General features: G+C 30.2%; 6 protein-coding genes across 6 annotated transcripts, besides 5 other annotated features; all 6 read right to left on the bottom strand.

Moving 5' to 3' along the window:
- Positions 1-9,967: part of a mobile genetic element that runs on past the window's edge.
- TVAGG3_1044330 (uncharacterized protein) lies at positions 1,210-1,377 on the bottom strand (the record flags this gene model as incomplete). Its single annotated transcript, XM_051255641.1, has 1 exon — positions 1,210-1,377. One exon carries the CDS (start codon positions 1,375-1,377, stop codon positions 1,210-1,212), a length of 168 nt encoding a protein of 55 aa, XP_051081215.1.
- TVAGG3_1044320 (organellar and viral DNA polymerase type B) lies at positions 1,633-2,043 on the bottom strand (the record flags this gene model as incomplete). The annotated part of the gene is made up of 1 exon (XM_051255640.1): positions 1,633-2,043. One exon carries the CDS (start codon positions 2,041-2,043, stop codon positions 1,633-1,635), a length of 411 nt encoding a protein of 136 aa, XP_051081214.1.
- Positions 7,257-7,568, bottom strand: TVAGG3_1044310 (uncharacterized protein; the record flags this gene model as incomplete). The annotated part of the gene is made up of 1 exon (XM_051255639.1): positions 7,257-7,568. One exon carries the CDS (start codon positions 7,566-7,568, stop codon positions 7,257-7,259), a length of 312 nt encoding a protein of 103 aa, XP_051081213.1.
- Positions 7,613-8,500, bottom strand: TVAGG3_1044300 (uncharacterized protein; the record flags this gene model as incomplete). Its single annotated transcript, XM_051255638.1, has 1 exon — positions 7,613-8,500. A coding segment is annotated over one exon (888 nt), but the record flags the coding sequence as incomplete, so codon positions are not given.
- A 2,505-nt stretch (positions 9,968-12,472) lies between the features above and the next one.
- Positions 12,473-12,592: a mobile genetic element.
- Positions 12,593-12,748: 156 nt separating this feature from the next.
- TVAGG3_1044270 (protein ubiquitination) lies at positions 12,749-13,159 on the bottom strand (the record flags this gene model as incomplete). Its single annotated transcript, XM_001298491.1, has 1 exon — positions 12,749-13,159. The coding sequence occupies one exon, from the start codon at positions 13,157-13,159 to the stop codon at positions 12,749-12,751; it is 411 nt and encodes a 136-aa protein (XP_001298492.1).
- A 39-nt stretch (positions 13,160-13,198) lies between these two features.
- On the bottom strand, positions 13,199-13,897 carry TVAGG3_1044260 (protein ubiquitination; the record flags this gene model as incomplete). The annotated part of the gene is made up of 1 exon (XM_001298490.1): positions 13,199-13,897. One exon carries the CDS (start codon positions 13,895-13,897, stop codon positions 13,199-13,201), a length of 699 nt encoding a protein of 232 aa, XP_001298491.1.
- Positions 13,898-15,659: 1,762 nt separating this feature from the next.
- Positions 15,660-15,765: a mobile genetic element.
- Positions 15,766-18,271: 2,506 nt separating this feature from the next.
- Positions 18,272-19,869: a mobile genetic element.
- Positions 19,870-20,511: 642 nt separating this feature from the next.
- Positions 20,512-20,548: a mobile genetic element.
- Positions 20,549-20,838: the final 290 nt, after the last annotated feature.

Below are 20,838 nucleotides of genomic sequence, written 5' to 3'. Positions count from 1 at the left end.
CCCATAAAACTAATGGAACTGAAAACGATGAAGAGAGGAAAGAAATAATCGAAAAATTAGAAACTTATCGTTCAATCATTAAACTGAGTGAAGCAAAAATAAAAGAATTTAATAGAATAAATAAATTGATTGGAAGAGATGAATTTAATAAAGATGAATTTTTAAACTCAATCCAAATTTAATTTTTATTTTTCTTCGACAACATCTCTCTTTCCATCATTACTGCATAACCACATTTTCTCAATTTTAGTGGTTTGTTATTTTTAACATGTTCTTGCATCATTTTTATCATTTCCTCCCTTGTTATGATTCGTGGTAAATTTTGAGCTTGTGGGGTATCCATTTATGATAAAAATAAAAATTTGTCATAAACGACCAAAAATATATTTTATCGTTAATGGTTTCAGGTTATTCAATAATTAATTATTTTTGAATAACTGAAGGTGTCACTATGTCACCATGTGTCACTCGGTTAATTAACTTCTCTGAAAAAATGAGACAACATGACATTTAGACAACAACACAGGAGGAAGGCACTTATGAATTATTTTTGAAGAACTGAAGGTGTCACTATGTCACCATGTCACCAGGTTATTTAACTTCTCTGAAAAAATGAGACAACATGACATTTAGACAACAACACAGGAAATAAATGTTTAGGGTAGATGGTTAGATCTAACCTCATTTCTACCCTCATGAATTTTATATATTAATGTTTTCGTTAAGCCACTTTGTGCCGTCAGTCAGTCAGTTTAGGAAAGACTTTAGAAAGTTGTTGGAAAATAAGTCCTGGGAAGAGTATTATAAGGCATTTTGTGAAGAATATAGCAACCGCCGGAATTCAGACGGTTGTTTTTTTATACAAAATTCATGCAGGAAATTCTTGAGTTTTGGTTGAAAGAATACGGTCGAGCCACTTTTGGCTCCACCCCAAAACAAGCATTTTATGAGCTTACTAAGGGCGTTATAAATGAATTCAAAGGTATTTACATACATCCTGACCTCGTTCATTTTGTTGCTGAATTCAGCAAAAATAATGTTTAGGGTAGATGGTTTCAGGTTATTCAATAATTAATTATTTTTGAATAACTGAAGGTGTCACTACGTCACCATGTGTCACTCGGTTAATTAACTTCTCTGAAAAAATGAGACAACATGACATTTAGACAACAACACAGGATTAATGCAAAAATAAATTCAAATCATACTTTATAAAGCTTCATTTACAGGTATTTCATCGTCAGTAAATGAATCCTCATTATCGTTTGGTTCAACCTGTTTATATAATCCTTTCATTTCTTCTTTCAAAACATAACACCATGTTTGTTTACCATCTATTCTTCTCTGTTTCTTATCACATTTATCCTTAATACTCATTTGAAAGTTTTTGTCTTTCATGTCTGATGGTTTGCAGAATAGAGCATTTTCACACGTCATCTTTGACTGAACGAATGAGTCTCAATTGTTTGTTATACTGTATGTATTCATATTCTTCATTAATGGCTTCATGAACGATAGCAGTTGTTGTGTTCTCTGTTGTTGACATATCTGTCTTTATATTCCGGATAAAAAATATTTTATAAAAAACTAACTTTATTTTCTGACTTTCACAAAAGACCAAAAATAAACGCTTTACATGTATTTTTCAGCAACTTCGTCAAATAATTTTATAGCTTTATCTATCTCATCTACTTCAAACGTTTCTTTACCTTTCATGGGAGCACCATACCTTTTCTCAAACTTTTCAAGTAGTTCTGTTTCTGCAGCTCTCATATCATTAACGAACACAACCTTGACTCTATTGACTGTACTGTCATATCTTTGAGTTATATTATATGTTCTTCCTATCTTATATCTCTTTGTATTGAAGTCCTTCGGTTTCTGAACGATGTAAAGTAAGCCTTCACTGCAACGTTCCGTATCGAATGAACCATAAGTTATGAAGTTATATCCAACAACTGGGTCTAACCATAACAAAACTATTGGTATAAGACTTTTGTCAATGAGATATGCTGTAGTTCCATATAATCTTACCGATATCATAAGCTCAGGATTTCTTGTCAAAATTTTCTGAGTTGAAGCATTTCTAACCCAGTCGTTTGTTTTCTTTCCAGATGGAGATATAATGTCTGACAAAGAATATTTGTTGTATTTCTTTGAGTATCTTACGTTTAAATCACCTATTCTAACCACTTTGGTGTCATTGTCTATCTTTCTAACTGTTTCAAACTCAATGTTTGTCATTACTGTCTTTACATACAAAATAAAAAAATAAAACTAACTTTATTTTTCTAACTAATGAAATTCATTATTTTTGTTGCTGAATTCAATAAAAATATATTTTAGGTGAAGAGGTGAGATTTCACCTCCTTTCTCACCTAATTTTTCACCCCAGTTATTTTATAAGCGTTTTACATGAATTGTACGATGTATATTTGAAATTCTAAACAATTTCGTAGCTTCTATTTCTTCTGTCAGTATGTCAAAAGTTTTAACAATGTCGAAAGTTTCTTTATACTTCTTCTTGACGTCAGATAGAAGGAAATCGTCAGCTGTTGGATAGTTTTTGTTCAGAAATGCTAACATGTCCATTTTATCTTCTGCTGGTTTCTCTACTTCTTTCTTTAAGTCAGCATAGTCGTTTCTCATACGTTCTATCTCTTTGACGGAGTAGTTATATTTCCTCATTGCTGCTTTACATTTTGAACATTGCGGATTCATTTTTGCGTTATACATTGAAATTTGACCTGCTAGAACAACTAAGGCGTCAATGGTTTTCTTTAACTCAAAAGTTGTTGGTTTTATTTGTCCATTCCATATTTTACATCTTTTATCTTTATCTCTTATCTGCCATACACATTCAGCAACTAATGAAACAAAGTTGTCGTATGTCTTAAACTCCCCAGATTTATATATGTCAGAGATGTTCTTATAAACCATGTCGCAATCTTTGTTCATAACTTTATGGTTGCAATGAAAACCAAGGAATTCATAGTTTACTTTACGTATGAACTTCTTTATTTCTACTGAATCAGTTGGTTTCACTTCTATTTCATCGAATTCAGGAATAGTTAGTTTTTGCTGCTGAATTTCAGGCAATTTGGGTAAATGGTCAATAATGTCCTGCATGTCATAAAGATACTGTTCATTTGTTTTCATCTTTCGCACTACAGTCTAAATTACTTGTTAAAAGTTCTTGCTTAATTCTTTGTATTTCTGTCTCAAAAGTATATGAAGAAGGAATAAAGCTTTTCATCTCTACCAACATTGACGTAGGATTCATGACTAGCGAGTTTGGTGCTGTAGTTGTTTGAATTGTTGTTGTGCCGATTGTTGAAATCATATCTTTTATACAAAATAAAAAATAAATAAAAATAAAACTAACTTTATTTTTTCTATCTTAAGGAAATTCATGAAAATTCACGAGAAAGCAAAAGCAATCTGAGCCGCTAAGCGGTGAGGGTGAGAAAACAGGTGAAAAAGGAGGTGAAAAAGGAGGTGAAATCTCACCTCTTCACCTAAAATATATTTTTGTCTGATTTACACTCATTACGATGAAGTCATGACAAATCATTTCCTGTGTTGTTGTCTAAATGTCATGTTGTCTCATTTTTTCAGAGAAGTTAATTAACCGAGTGACACATGGTGACACCTTCAGTTCTTCAAAAATGCTTCATAAGTGCCTTCCTCCTGTGTTGTTGTCAAAATGTCATGTTGTCTCATTTTTTCAGAGAAGTTAAATAACCTGGTGACGTAGTGACACCTTCAGTTATTCAAAAATGCTTCATAAGTGCCTTCCTCCTATGTTGTTGTCAAAATGTCATGTTGTCTCATTTTTTCAGAGAAGTTAAATAACCTGGTGACATGGTGACATAGTGACACCTTCAGTTCTTCAAAAATAATTCATAACTGCCTTCCTCATTAATCCTGCGTGAATTTTGTATAAAAAAACAACCGTCTGAATTCCGGCGGTTGCTATATTCTTCACAAAGCATATACGATGAAATCATGACAAAGCATATACGTAAACATTTATTTTTGTCTGATTTACACTCATTACGATGAAGTTTATTTCCTGTGTTGTTGTCAAAATGTCATGTTGTCTCATTTTTTCAGAGAAGTTAAATAACCTGGTGACGTAGTGACACCTTCAGTTATTCAAAAATAATTCATAAGTGCCTTCCTCCTGTGTTGTTGTCTAAATGTCATGTTGTCTCATTTTTTCAGAGAAGTTAATTAACCGAGTGACATGGTGACATAGTGACACCTTCAGTTCTTCAAAAATAATTAATTATTGAATAACCTAAAAACATTAACGTAAACATTTATTTCTGCAGTTCATTACCTAATTAATTACAGACATAAAATATATTTAGTTCATTCGGTAAGCCTAAACCCTTTGGGTCAAGTCTCAAGCACATTCAATGAACGCGGTACCATGCGAATACAGTCACAAATGGTGGCATATAATCTTCACCAGAGCCTGTTGGATTTGTTGTGAAAGTGTGTGAATGATTTCCTGCGGTTCCACAGAAAATACCTGTGCTTGAATCTACTGGGTCAGTTGTGATATCATATCTATTCATTCCCCATCTATCCGAACCCGCTGCAAGATTTGTATAACCTCTTTTTGTTATTGAATGTGAATGATTGCCTGTTGTGTTTGTAGTTCCTGTATGAGTGTGCGGTGGAAGGTTTGCTTCTTTAATTTTCTTCGAACCTCCTGTTTGCTTTGAATATCTAGCACAGTATAAGAATTTATCTACAATATGCTTCCACGTACCAAAACCTAAAACTTCTGAAGGATTTGTTGAGTTCATTGACGTATAAATAGAACCAACAGGATATAATGTTTGAAGTATTTCAGTCTTTAATGTTTGAAGCTCTGTTTTGTCTGCTTTCTTATCATATAAATCTTGAGCAGTGAATTTAACTTTATTTTCATCATCCATGACATAAACATTTTTACATTTAATTTTTTTCATCGTTGTTATGTTTTCATTCGATGTTAAACCTTGTGGAAAGTTAGGAGGATTATAATATAATGCATCCCCATCAGTTCCGTCAACCGTTCCTTCAATACTTTCTATAGCAACAGTTGAGAAGAAGTTATGTGTATGGTTCTTATCTGCTTTAAGGTCTAAACATCCTGAAACCCATTCTGTATCAGCTTTAACTTTAAAAGTCTCCGATGTCCATTCATGATACCATTCAACCTTTTCTTTAATTTCATTATCTTTTTCATCAACATAAACCAAATTTGCCTTCTTATTTAACTCACTATCCACATATTCCTTATCCACCTTCTTCATTATGTCATTTAGGAAACCTTCTATGAATTCCTCATTTAAATTAAATCTTCCAATCTTCAAAACTTTAGGAAATGCATTTAATGCGTAATATCTCTGTTCTTCTGGTGGAATTGATGTTATATCATCCGTTATTCCTTTAATTTTTGAATTCATAAATAAAATTTCTTTTATATTTGATATCACTGCACCACCTTTGCAAACGAATTCGAAATGTTCATTTTTCAATACTATCTCCAAATCTCCATATTTCAACCTTTGCGTTTGTTCTGCCGTCTTTGAATTATATGCATATATGGCGTATGTAATGGTCTGAAGGACCTGGGTGTTTTGCGCCTTAAGTTGCTGTTGTTTAATCATTTATTATGATTTAAAAATAAATATTTAATCCGTTATCTCATCAGCTATTTTCTCTATTTGAAATTGCCATAATATTTCATTCATAAATTCTAAATCACAATCAAATAGGTCAGTTATTCTAAATTTAATATTTGATAAATCTTTTGAATGAAGAATAAATGAATTCCCGGATAATTGAAACGGATATGATAAAGAAAATGTGTTTAAGTTGATGGATAAAATGTTTTGTATTGATGGGTAAGAGTTAGGGTCTAATGTTTGATGTGAAAATCTCATTGGGGTATTAACTTTATCACATTTGATTAAAATGAAATTGGAACCAGTGTCAGAATACAAAACATCCCCAACATCTTTTTCAAAATTTAATATCCCCAACAATGAACGAAGATGAGGAGTACAAAATTTAATTTTCAGCGGAATTTAATAAGGTTATTTATTTCATCAAGTTCAAAAAGTTTATCAGGTTTTGATTTAAAATTTTCTTCATACCATACGATAAATGATTCATTTAAATAACTTAAAATCATGTTAATATCCCATTTCGCTATCACATTATTTATATACATATCATACGTTTTTTCAAGGTCATCTTTAATAAATGATATATAATCTGAAGGGTCTAAAAGAATGGGATTAAATTTACCACTCACAGAAACGAGAGTAACATTATAAATTCCGCTAACTGTTAAATTTAATTCACAGCTATTATTCGAAATAATATTGATAATTGACATTTTTATTACGATTAAAAATATGGTAAAGCGTTATTTTCCAGTGATAAATAAAACTAGAATAAGATTACCTCAAGAATTCATAAATTCAACGAATAAGAAATTCATTCATGTTATAAATTTTAGTGTTTTCAGAAAATATGAGTCAATGTCATATTCATCAACAGGTTATATTTCACTTCATTCAAATTTAGTTCAATCAAACCCATATAATGACCATTTCATAAGATTTTCAGATGGTATTAAAAATGTAATTGATAGATTAAAATATGAACAGATTGACAATATCGAATTTTTGGAATTTTGGTTTAAATATCCCGATGGAAAAAAGATTGAAGTTAAAGATAAAGCTGATACTATAACAAAAACAATTACAATGACCGATCCAGATAGTGGGGAACAAAAAGAAATAAAACAAACGATAGAAACTGGTGAAAGGTCAATTATTATTGATTATGATTCAAAGGATTATTATTCGATAATGTTAATGCTTGAATATTAAATAGCCTTAACAAAGAATTTTTCAAGTGATATTTTATATTCATCAACTATTTTATTATAAATATCATTATATGTTAAATGAAGTTCAGTTGTTGTTCCGTTCTTTGATATCTTAATTGTGCTAATATCCTTTATAGGATTTATTTTTGCAACTGTTCCGCAGCATGAAACCTCATCATCTATGAAAAATTGAATCTTAACGTCTGAATCTTGAACATCACAAAGAATGGCGATAATGTGAATTAATGATTCATAAGGTAAAATAATTAAACCGGATTGTCAATTAAATTTATTATTGAATCATAATTATTAATTATTATATCACGGTAAATTTTCATTAATTCAGAATTAATGTCTATTTTATATGGGTTCTCGATGTTTGATGAAAGAGGTGGGGGTATGTTGGATAAGTGGGAATTTCAACAGGTTCTTTACCAGGTTCAGATAAAATGATTGGGTCTCCATTCTCATGGTTTTCTTCATTCTCCTCATTCTTCGGTAAGTCACGAGTTAATAAATTTGGTTGAGTTGCTGACCTTGTTAATTCGGGGCTAACATTAACTTTAACATTTTGAATAATTCGTGATTTATCATCATTTACGTTATAACCAACCGTAATCTCTGCTTTTGCGTTAGTGTTCTTTTGACTAGTGAAACGTCTTCTCATTTATATCGAATAAAAAAAATATATTTAAACTTTTATTTTGCTGGAACTTTTGAATCTATTATTCCCTGTATTTGTTCATGAAGTTGATTTTTAGCATTTTCATCGAAATTAATAGACCGAATATATTCATTAATTGCATTCTTATAATCATCTGATTTCTCAAATTTTCTTTTATCTGATTCCTTAACTAAATCATAAGTTAAACCTCGTTGCTGATATAATGGTTTCTTAATTAAATCTTTGAATGCTTGAGATAAAGCACCTGATGCAATTCTTGCTACTATAATTGGTTGGAATTGCTGTTTAAGTTCATCTTTAACATTTGCGAAAACTGGATCGAATAAAGCAACTTTAAAGAATTTCTTAGCTGAAATTTCAGGTCTAATATTTGCATATTGACCATCAAACTGGTTAGAATATCGTGGTAATCCATCCGGTCCCTCTTCAATAGCATTTAATTCTTCATTGAAATAAGAATATGGATTATGACGGTATGAATTAATTGGACCATTTTCACCTTCTCCAATGTATTGTTTAACAGCTTTTCCATTTTCATCAAATTGCATAGGATAACGTTCATTATATGCTTTACGTTTAGGATAATCAGATATAGTTAATTTATAACCATTTATGACTTTAATATTACCTTGACCATCAGTAACGAAAACTTCATTTATACCATCAGGTTTTCCATTTGGACCCGTAATGTCTGCTTCGTGTGCTTCCCAATTTGGACCATGACGTTTGGCATATGCTTGAGCTTCTGGTAATGTTAAAACGTTTCTCATTTGTTTAACATCTTTTTGAAGACCAGCAACAATATGAACTAATTCTTTCATTCCATCAGGAACTTTCATAGTTCTATTATATGCACCCTTTTTGTTTGTCCCTTGTTTTAATGGAACCTGTAGAAGATTTGCTATTTCTGTCATGTTTAATTATAAATAAAAAATAAAAATTAATTATAAAAAGTTAATCAAATTTAACACTTCCTTTATTTAAATCAACTATTATTTTTCCATGTTCACCTAATTGCTGATATTGTGTGTAAAGTTCATTAATGCTCATTGGTAAATTCACTTGATAAAGCATAACGTTCAACTGTTGACGACTAAACCCACTGAAAATGAAAAGGGTTGATAGATTTGATTTAATGTTTGTGCTTAATGCTTTGAAATATTGAACAGCCATAAAGAATGAACACTGAATGTGTCGACATTGAGTTAATAACTGATTAAAATATGATTTCTCATTTGTTATTAGTTTTGATTTCACTGCATCATCTAGAAAAATGAGTGAATGCAAAAATTCTCTATCAAAATTTGAAATAGAAAGTGTTTCAAATAATTCATCCCGTTGTTTATCAATAATTTTATCCTCTAATCCTTGCTTCTTGATTGTATTATATAATTCTTTATACATTAAAAAGTTTTTTAAATAATCTTCTGCTTCTTCTTGTGATAAATAAATAATTGGAATTTTGATTAAATGCTTTAAAGATTCAAATGTATCATCTGAAGGTGAACCTGAACGGTTGATATAAATTAACACATGTGAATGGGGGAAGTGTTAGCAATAATGATAATTTGTTTTAATATCGTTAATGTTTTACCTTTATTTTGTTTACCAATTGCTGCAGTGATTGAATTTAAGTAACATTCAGAATATGGAATTTTCATTAATTTTTCCTTAGATAGAGCATTTCTATTATCACTCAATGCTTCATTAATCATATCATCTACGTATGTATTATATACTCCTGCTAATTCTTCATAAGGGGTGGATGAATTTAAATCCATTTAATCAAAAATAAATTTATAATTTTAAACATTTCTATTCATCAATATTTCATCATATGAACTTCTATACTGTGGTGGTGTACCTGTTGGATGATATTTCAAACCTTCATCCGGTGTCCATGTCCAATACGTAGTCCTAGTAAACCAAACCTGAGGAGGATTTGTCACCTTTGAACAGTAAGTGTCATTTTCACCCTGAATGATTGGATAAGCTTTCACTTGTACTGTAACTTGTGAGTTGAAAGTTTCTAATCCATCAAAGAATATACCCGCTCCATCACGTTGAACTGGAATAGTGCATAAGAATGAAGTTTGGTCTTTCCATGTTCTAGCTAATGGCGTGCCATTATCATCATTCAGTGGTCTAGTTAATGAGTCCTCGTATTCTTCTGTGCATTCATTCACTCCATCTAAATCAGAAGCTTGAAGCATACGTGTAAAGAATATGTCACCCACTGTGGTCATCGCTTGATCGGGGAAGTTTCTGGAATCTATAGTGACCTGAAGACCTCGAAGCATTGGATTTTCTAAAACTGTTCTTTGCATTGCATTCTTCGGAAATGTTAACACAACATCTGTAACATTATGAAGAGCGTATGAGAAATCTGAGCTAATACCTTCAGGAGTGATGCAACCTCCATTTAGTGAACGAACGTCAATATGTTGAGCTGGAATCATGAATGGATCTTCCTTACTGAATAAACGTGGTATTGCTTTAACTGATTCTTCAATTAAACCGTATCCTGGTGTAATGCATTTATCCTCTAAAACTTCCATCTTTGTGCATGAAATAATAACGTCATCAACTGTTGCGTCAGCAGATGTAGCGGCTAAGCTTGTAATTAATTTGGCAGGAAGTCCGATTTGTTGGAATTTGCGATCATATTTATAAACATGATTCATAATCTTTTCATAATTTTCATCAGTTATCTTTTCATAAACGTAATTTTGTAAATCAGCAACTCTTAACGGGTCAACCTGACAAAATACTAAAGTATCCCTGAAAACATAATATTTAAGAATGATATCACCAAATGATTTAGGATAATCATCGAACGCCTGAAATGCTAACAAATCATTTACCGGAATAATCATATCAAAAGTGACATCAACTTCTTCATTTGCTTCTTGAAAACTTCTGAAGGGTCAATATATTTACCACATACTGAGTTATCATATTTTTGAACATTATTATATAACGAATGAACAAACTTTTTAACTTTCCTTTCTGATTTTGGTTTATATGTTGCAAATGCGAAAGATTCACGGGCGCAATCCATCTGAAGATAACCGGCATCACCTCTTTCGGTTTCTACTTCTAATTGTTTAAAGCTTTGATTTGATGATTTGTAACCAACGAATAAACGCATGCATTTAAAAGCGGCATCACATGTGAAAGCTTTATTTGAAACTAGAGTTGCTTTAACTTTGCGTTTAATATATGTGTCACCTAATTGGTTCACATCATGAGCCGGATTTGTAATTCTTAAATGAGTTTGTTTATCATCAAAATATGGAGCATCAGAGTCATAGCATGAACTTTCAAGTTCTCTATAATATCTTCTACCGTCATTCTTTGCGAATATTTCATTTATCTTTTCGAATGAATGAAACACATTTCCATTAATCGGTTTAGTGTTTGGCACCAAATAGTTAGTCGTCATTTATTATTAAATAAAAAATCAAAATTAAAAGATGAAAATGAATTTTTAATTTTAATGAAATAATCAACTATGGCTGCAGGTATATTTAAGAAACTGTGGGATAAAGTAAAAAGAGGAGCGCATAAAGTTTGGGAAACAATGAAGAAAGGAGCAAATTGGATATTTAAGAATAAAGAAGCAATTAGTGACGTTGCTGAATCAATAACACCAAAAGCTGCCCCAATAAGAGAAATTAAATAAAGGAGAAAAAGTTTATCAAAGACTTCAACCGATACTAAGATAAAAATAATATTTATTTATTTTTCCACTATCTACCTCCTATTTTATTAAGTATTCCTTCAGCTATTCCACCAATTGCGTTACCTGCTTGTGCTCCCATCGCCGGATTACCTGCTTTAGTACCTAATACTCCACCTATGATAGTTCCTGCCGTTTTCGCTACTGGTGCCAAAAAGTTTGCAACGGGTTTAATAATCTTTTTATGAACCCAACCCGCAGCTTTCTTAATTCCATCCCATAATTTTTTAAAGAATCCTGCAGCCATTTCTGATTTAATATTAATTAAAAAATATATTTCATCACTTATATTCTAATTTTTATTTAATGATAAATGAAACCGATTTTAAAAATAAATGAAACAGAGGAGGAAGAAATAAATGAAAGTGAAAATGTTCAACAAAAAATAAACGTTGTTAAACCAATTACTGAAATAAAAATTTTTTCATCTGTTGAAGAATTTAATGACTATTATGCTAATAATAAAAAATTATTTGAAGAATTGACAACGTGTAAATTGAATAAAATGTTTAAAGTTGATGGATTCAAAATTTCAAAAATAAAAGGGGTGATTAGTTTGAAATCTATTCCTCAATCAAGAATCACCTCATTAATGAAAATTGATGATTTAACAAAAAGAATAGAAGAGATTGAAGAAAGAATGAATCAAATAATTGATTTCATAAATTCAAATAATCATTAGTTTCTTAAAGTTCTATGTTGAACTCATCAAATTCTTTTAATGTGTTTATTTCATTATGTATGGGCTGAGTGTAAATGTCTTACAATTTTGAAAATTTTTTAAATCTTGATTTATTCAAAAACGTAAGAATAAAACCGTAAGAATCATATATTTTTTAATTAATATGTTAAAAAAAATGATACAAAATCGCTCGATATTGTATGAATTCTTACGTTTACAAAAAAAGTCACACAACCCATCCTATCCTACTACTATTATATTGGATTTCCTCTTCTATCAAGTAAAATCAAATTATAACAGGCTTATATTATACATATTATTTCTTAAGAAATGATGTATATTAATCGAGATTGTAAATGATTTAAAGATCTTGATTAATTATTCAAATAGAGTGGCTATTTTATAATACACATTATCAATCGCATATTTTATTTAGGGCTGCTAAATTTTTTCCATGCTTCAGGGTGCACTTACGCCCCTATGACAGGACCTTCAATTCAGATGTTTAAGGTTAATTTTCAATGGCGCTTCACGCCAGTTGTCAAAAATTTGAATTAAAGTCAGATGGGCGTGAGTGCAGCCTTAAATCTTGGAGGATCTTAAGATACTAAAAGTGACACAAGGGGGAAAAACACAAAATAATATGGTGAAATGAACCAAAGTAACAATTTGATATTTGAGTATAAATAAAGCTATATGTATTCTAATTTTCAGAATTTAGCAAAAAATAATTTAAATTTAATCATATAAACTTTTTATTGGCTTAAAAGAAATAATATGACAAGGTCCTTCAAGATCTCTAGCCATGTCACTAGGAGTAACACTTTGATTATTCCTTATGCTGATATTGATAGTTCTAAATCCTAAGAGAATTTTAATAATTTCTTGATTATTTTTTCTGCATGCTTCATGAAGAGGAGTATTTTCTACCTTATTTTGTGCATTAATATCAATTCCATCTAATGTTAAAAGGAATTTGACAACATCGATTGAATTATAATAACAAGCATAATGGAGTGGTGTGTCTCGATAATTATTTCTCATATTAGGGTCAATACCACATGAAATAAGATCCTGAACAAGAGATAAATTATTAAATATTATGCTATTATGAATTATTGGCAAATCAAATTTAGGTAGTGTCATCATATATTCATTATCAACAGCAAATTTGATTGAATAAAGATCTCATTCTCGACTGCATTTTAAAAATGTTAGATAAAGATTTTGGAAATCATTTGATTTCCAATATTTTTCAAGTGAATTTATGTTTTCATCTGTTGTTGAAATTTTATCAAATGTATAATTATTATTTGATGATAACATTAATGTTTCAAATAAATGAGTGAAGATTTCATTTTCGTTTTGAATATTTTCATATGATTTATTTCCTGTTTTGATTTCTTGATCAAAACAGTTGATAAATGAAGAATAAAATTTGATGAAACGATAAATTGTTTCGTTTGTGCAGAATTCGAATCTGATGAATTCAATCAGTTTGTCGAATTTTGATGTTTCTGAAAATGATAATAAAGGTGAAAATGTTTTGATGAATGAAATAACAAAATCACAGATATCATCTTCATTGTAGACAAAAACATGTCTATTACTCAAAATACTTGAAATAAAATCAACAAAAATATTATCGATGTTTTCGTTAAAATATGATGATGCAATAGAATGATAAACAGATTCAAAAAGAAGACAAAGTTTTGAAGGTCCAAGAAAAGAGATATGAGATGCGATGAATGAACATGTTTTATCGAAATCACGTGTTTTAAGACTGTATCGGATGAATGATTCGATGTTTGATTCACTGATAATTGTTGATGAAATAATGAATTTGTATTGTGAAATAAAATCTTCATTCTTGAGAAGAACACCCATATCATAAATAATTTCACTTGTTTCGATGTGGATTAGGGATGCGACGGTTTTACGCCATGACCGTTTAAAAATAGAATAATACGCCATTTTTGGGGCCGAATGGCGGCTACTTCGTACCCGCCATTCGGCCGAATAACAAAACAATACAAAATTATCGCCGTCCTTTTTTCTTTCTTTCTCTTTTTTTTTCTCTCTCTTTCTTTTCTCTTTCCTCTTTTTACTCCTCTTTCTCTTTTCATCATTAAACGTAGAAAGATATATTAATATTATTTTAAAATTAAAAAAATAAAGAAAGTATAATAAGTAATTATTTAGTTATCGATATATATATGTAAAGTGATAATCTGAGGATAATCTGAGGAGGAGTCTGAGGATTAGACCGAGGAGTAGTTTGAGGAGTTTGAGGATAATCTGAGGAGGAGTCTGAGGATTAGACCGAGGAGTAGTCTGAGGAGTTTGAGGATAATCTGAGGAGGAGTTTGAGGAGTAGTTTGAGGAGTAGTCTGAGGAGTTTGAGGAGTAGTTTGAGGAGTAGTCTGAGGAGTTTGAGGAGTAGTTTGAGGAGTAGTCTGAGGAGTTTGAGGAGTAGTTTGAGGAGTAGTCTGATGAGGAGGGGTCTAAGGAGTAGTCTGAGGATGATGAGTAATCTGATAAGGAGTAGTCTGAGGATGATCTGAGGATAACCTGATGACTAGTCTAGGAGTGCTCTAATAAAAATGTAAAATATTTTCAAAGAAAAAATTCTATGAATTTTATATTTTAATTCTTAGCATTATACTGAATAAAATAAACATAAATATCAAAATTTGAAATTGAACACGCCAAAAAATTGATAATCCACATTCAATATTTTGTAAGTGGCGTACTTTTTGAATACTCGCCATACGCCTTGGAGTTCTCAATTTTGAATTCGCCTTTATTTGGGCGACCTCAGAAAAATACGCCATTAAGAAAATATTGTATGAGATTTTAAATTTGAACACGCTCTACCTTAAGGAATTAAATTTATTAAGATATATTTATATATAATAAACGATTACATAAAAAAAGTATTTCATCGCTTATGTAAGTTTCAAAAAAATCACGAAAATAAAAAAATCAAGATTAAAATTTTATTTTTAATTTTTGAATTTCTCAAATGGCGAAATTTTTGGGCGAACAAAAAAAAATGTACGCCCGGTCAAATGGCGTGTTTAACGCATCCACATTGTGGATGTTTTCTGAAACATATCCTTCTTGAACAAACTTACAAAAAATGTTTAATGCTTTATTAAATGATTCTTTATTATTAATATCAGTATCAATATCAATATTAATCTCTTGTGTACTATTGTCTGTAATCAACATGTTTCGAACTGTTTCACTTACAACAACTGCGTGTGATTGTGTTGTATAAAATCGATGACCATTGATAACGAAACAAAAATCACTTCCATATTTAACTAAAGATGAATTTCTGCAATAATGAGAATTAACAACAAATTTAATATCACTCAGAAAAATTTTGAAATTTGTCACTTTTAAAAATTTACCATCATTATTTATTGTCAAAATATCAAAAATACTTTTTAGATAAAAGTTGTATTAAAGGTTTATTTCAATTAAAATTTGAAGTTTTGACAGGGAAAAAATTCCAAAAAAGTTTTGAAAATGAAAAAAAAATCAAGAAAATATTCGTCAAGGAAAATATCATTTTTTTAAAAAAAAGATTGATTCGAATGATCCTAACGTTGAATTAAAAACTTAAAGAAAATATCATTTTGGGGCGGCGACAAATTTGCCCAGCCAGTAAAGTATTCAATTTTTTTTGCATTTTTTTAAGGGTGCACACGAGAGGATCATGTAAACTTCAGAATTTAGCTTCTTAAGGGTGCACCCATATGTACGTTTATTTGAGAGGAGGAGGATTACCCTCTCAATTTTGAGGGATTCGTTAGTTTATTTTCTCGATGAATATGCAATAAAATTTGATTTTTACCTTATCAATATACTTCATATAATATACACATAGGGTTGTTAAAAACATCAAAAATTAGCGTTTTGAAGACACCATGGTGTCTTATAATTTTCCCTTCCTTATTGGCGTGTAGAAATAAATGCGCCAATAGATTGAAGAAGAAGAATTGTTTTTCTCTTAATGAACTTTAATCCTTTTGATATAAGAATATTAAAAACATTAATATAATTTCGATTTCGGAATTAAATTTCCAAATTTTTTTGTCGATTTCGGAAATAACAGGATCCCGCATCCAACACGCAACAACAAAACACAAAACACACTTTTTGGTTTCTTTCATCGTTTTAATCGTAATTTATGTAATACATGATTTGGATAAATTTTACAAAATAGAACCTATATTATATTCTTTTCAAAGATTCTTGCAAATCATCAAAATAATTGTATTTTAAAAAACGATCAAATTATCCTTTCATTATTTTAAACTTAAATTAGTTTTTATGATTGACTAAAGCAATCATATTTATTCATCATTAAATAAACGAAAAAATAATATTTGAGAGTTATTTCAAAAAAAAACATTGAATTTATTAATTTGTCTCAATTTCAGTATTATAAATTTTTATAATTTCAATATTTTGAAATACACTTTTTAATATTTCAATATTTATGATATTTCAATGTATTAAGTGGTCTCAAATTGAGCTTCTCAAATATAAGTTGGCCTATTCAAATAATAAAATTAAATAATATTTAAAATAATAAATAAAAGTGATTGAGGTCATAGCAAAAACGGCTGTTTCAGTCATTAATTCTTAAAAATAAAAAGGGTAAAAACTAAATACAATGGGTAAAATTAAATAGTGTCTGTGCTATCGTTCAATTTGAAGGTGTCTTTTGAAACCGCAATACACATTGAATTTTTGAATAGTGTATTATGGTTTGACAGACACCAATGAAAAAAATAAAATGATATTTATTTTAAATATATAAGATCCTTATATAAAATATAAATATTTTATCGTTTTATTTTCTTGTTTTAGAAATGTTTTTTATTGAAAAATCAATACCCAGATTTGCCTTACTTTTACCACCTCTCTAAAGCTGGGGACACCGCCTATCGTTGGGAGTAGCTATTAAATAGAACCACCAAGGGTATTTTTCGAACTGCCGGTGTAGTGGAAACATCCGACATAATGATTCATTATGCCAAGGTTTGATTCTCATTTAGCTAATTTTTTTCTTTTTTGGATCATGAATTTTTTTTTGGGTCACTATAAGATTTGTTTCATGTCTAAATCTGCTGCATATGTAATCTATTTTTATTTACCTATTTTTAAAAATCTATTGGATTGCCAAATTTGAATATATTTAAAAATCATAAAACTGCAAAAAATATAAATATATGTTTTATGCATAGTGCCGATACTCAAATATCAGATTACTTAGATCCATGAATAATATCCGAATTTTTTTTCTTAAAATTAAACTTCAAAACTTCTTGCAATCTTATTCTTAATCAATTGGAAATTTTTAAAACCATTTTTTAAAATAATTTTGCGTAAATTTTATTCTCATGTTGTTTTTAATCGAAAATTGATACATTTTCACAAAAATAATATTGACTTATGAAATTCATTTTTAAGGTGAAATAGTATTGTTTTTATTAAAGTATATGAATAATATATAAAAAATTAATGAATAATATAAGCAGATTTTTAGTTTACAAAACAAATATGAGCAATGCAATTTCAAACTTTTGCTGGCAATTTCGATATTGCTCAAAGTTTGTAGTATTTGTGATACCTATAACATCGGCTTAATCAAAATTCGATTTTTTCTTATGAGTTATTGAGAAAATTTGATTGCAATGAGAAGGATTTCGACGTTTTTGATAAACTAAGAGCTGAGCTTTAGGGTTCAGTTCATTTATGGCTGTAGTTTGATGCGTAGATCTCTTTTTATTGTAAATTCTTTCAGCATGGAGATCGAGAGAATCTTTTGAGAACTTTATGAGTTTTTACACCCGTAAAGAGGTCCTTCGAGGAAAGATAGTCCAGACTACATGAAGATGTGGGTTAACCAAAAAAATCCGATGGTTTCCCCATATTCATGTAGATCTTCGAAAAAATGAGCACCAAAAAAAGCCAAAAAAATAGGCTTTTTATTGGATTGTACACTAGATCAATAATCATTTTAGGATCTGACACTCTTTTTAGCCAGAGATATGAGGTCCTTTCTAGGAAAACGATCTATTCATCCATAAAAAAAATGAATTATCGTTTTCCCCAGAAATTACATGGGGAGTGGTAAAAGTAAGGAAAATCTGGGTAAAACTAACTCCAAAATAAAATTTTTGATTTAAAGACACTACGATGACACCAGGCAAATCTTCCAAGACACCTATCGTCGGGAATTATAGATCCAAGGTGATGTGATTTTTGCATCCCTGGGATGGACGATACACCCAAAGTGTCACCTTTTTTGGGATAACATGAATTTTAAATATCATGAGAGTTCTGCAAACCATATGCACAATATCTATTCAGCCTGACTTCTTGTATATATGAGTTAGACTTCTTAAATATTGTGCTTGGGGCGATATAAGTATTTCCGAGATTACCATCGTGCTCTATAGTATGCTACTTCTCCCTGGTTCTAGCTCAGTTCCAAGGATATTGGCGTTCAAGGATTTGGCAAGGTCCTTCCGAAGTCTCTCATTCGATGAGAGATTTCGGAAGAATCTTGCCTTAAAGTACTCCAACTCTTGTTCTTTTGTTCCTAAATAGTGAGAAAAGTTATTTGACTACTTAAGGTAGAGATTATCCGAGGTCCCTCATTTGATGAGAGGCCTCGGATAATCTCTGCTTTAAAATTGTACACTTGTAGTCCATGAGAGTGTAAGTATACATTGATAGGACAGCTTTCTTCTGAAGTCTTAGATTTGATGAGAACCTCAGAAGAAAACTGTCCTATTTTATAGTAAAAGGAGTTTCAGGAGCTCCAAAGCTCCCTTTCGTAAGGATTAGGAGCTTTGGAGCTCCTGGTTCGTAGATGTGTTTCGCATCTTTCATCAGCAAAGGACATTTACCATCTGGGACTCTGTTGATGGAGACTCAGGAGCTCCAAAGCTCCCTTTAGTAAGGATTAGAAGCTTTGAAGCTCCTGGTTCGTAGACGTGTTTCGCATCTTTCATCAGAAGAGGCCCAAATGGTAAATAGCCTCTGCTGATGAGCTTCAGGAGCTCCAAGACTCCCTCTCGTAACGATTAGGAGCTTTGTAGCTCCTGAAGGTAAGGTAGGATTGCTCTGATCTCTAATCAGTAGATGCCATGCCTCATTATGAACTCTACTGACAAGAGATCAAGAGCTCCAAGGACTCCTTTTTTAGTTAGTGGCGTTCTCACCATTTAGTAGGATTGCTGATCCTACTAATGAAGTGATCACTTAGTATACGTTTTGAATAAATTGAATTTTTTTTAGAATTTAGTATTTTTTATAGACATCACATGTATATTATAAATACATAAATATATTCTTTAATTCAAAAAATTCAATTCGGTTTTGGGATGGGCATCCCAGCCCCAAGTATTCAATTTTATTCAATTTTTAAAGAATTTTGGGTTGGGATGCCCAGACCAAAACAAGCTTTATATTTTGATGTGTAGATACGTATGTGTGCATCATTGTTGTGTTATATATTATGTTTTTAATGAAAATAAATCTGATTCAAAAAAAATTATCACTAATTAGTTGATAATATAAAGAAAAAATAGATAAATTGTATGTTTTGAGAGTATTTATCCACATTCACTCATATGAATTTCATTAAATAGTGTCTTTTTACTCCCAAATTTATTTTGAATTATTGAAATCAAAGAAAAAAAATCAGAAAAATTTCTCGAAATTTTTATTTTCAAAAAAAATTTGGATTTTATATTGAAAACTGACACTGGGAGGACGATAGGGCTGGGATTGGAGATACCCCGCTCACTTGGGAAAAATACGGATCTATATCGGGAATCTAACAACCCTATATACTATGGCATTCCAAACGGGAACCGCGGTTGGTTACCATGGATTTCCGTCACCGGTCACATTTTAAAGATTTTTAAAGCCTTATAAAAATATGCTTTGTAAATCATTTTTTGTAAATCGGCAAAAATTTGGTAATTTTCTTCAACTAATAAATCTGCGAATAGCATTTATAATACAAGAACAATCTTTTAAAATGCGTTTGATTCATTTTTGTATAATTTCATATAGGCACATATATTCTTCCGGGACTTTCCGTGATTTTACCGTAAAATCATTAGTTTACACCAATTTTTCCGTATTTTGAATAGTTTACTGCACTTTTTCCGTAAAATTGAGTTACGGGAATCCGCAAAATTTCCGGACCTCATTTTTCATAGAATATAATAATAATATTTGATAAAAAGATATATTATTTATATTTTTGATTTTTGAATTACGGAAAAAGTGAATTGATAACTTGATTTTTTTATATGGTTAATTTTTCAAATGATATTATGAAGATCTAAAATATTAAAAGTAAAAAATTGAATTACGGAAAAAGTGAGGTCAAAAGTGAAATAAATTTGCAGAACAATTTTCATTGAAATAAGCTTTATTTTTCATTATTAATAACAATGCTGTAATAAACAGAAATTCATCAAAAGTGACAGCTCTCAATTTTTTGACATTTGTAAATTCTAAATTGAATGAGAAAAATGAAATAATACTAAGCATAATATAATATTCTAGATTTAATTATAATTAGGAAAAGTTAGTTTTGAGAGTACTTTTCATAGGCATATAGAATGAAATCTTCTGAAAAATAATATCATATAAACTCATATTATTTTCTAATATATAACTATTTTATATAAAAATCAAATTCAATGATCTTAAAAGCGAAGGATAAACCTCAAAATTTACGAATATAATGAGTGGGAATATAATGCTTATCTATCATAAAACCA

The sequence above is a fragment of the Trichomonas vaginalis genome, chromosome I, assembly GCF_026262505.1.
Source record: "Trichomonas vaginalis G3 chromosome I, whole genome shotgun sequence".
NCBI lineage: Eukaryota > Parabasalia > Trichomonadida > Trichomonadidae > Trichomonas > Trichomonas vaginalis.
This window is presented reverse-complemented; position numbering and strand designations above follow the sequence as displayed.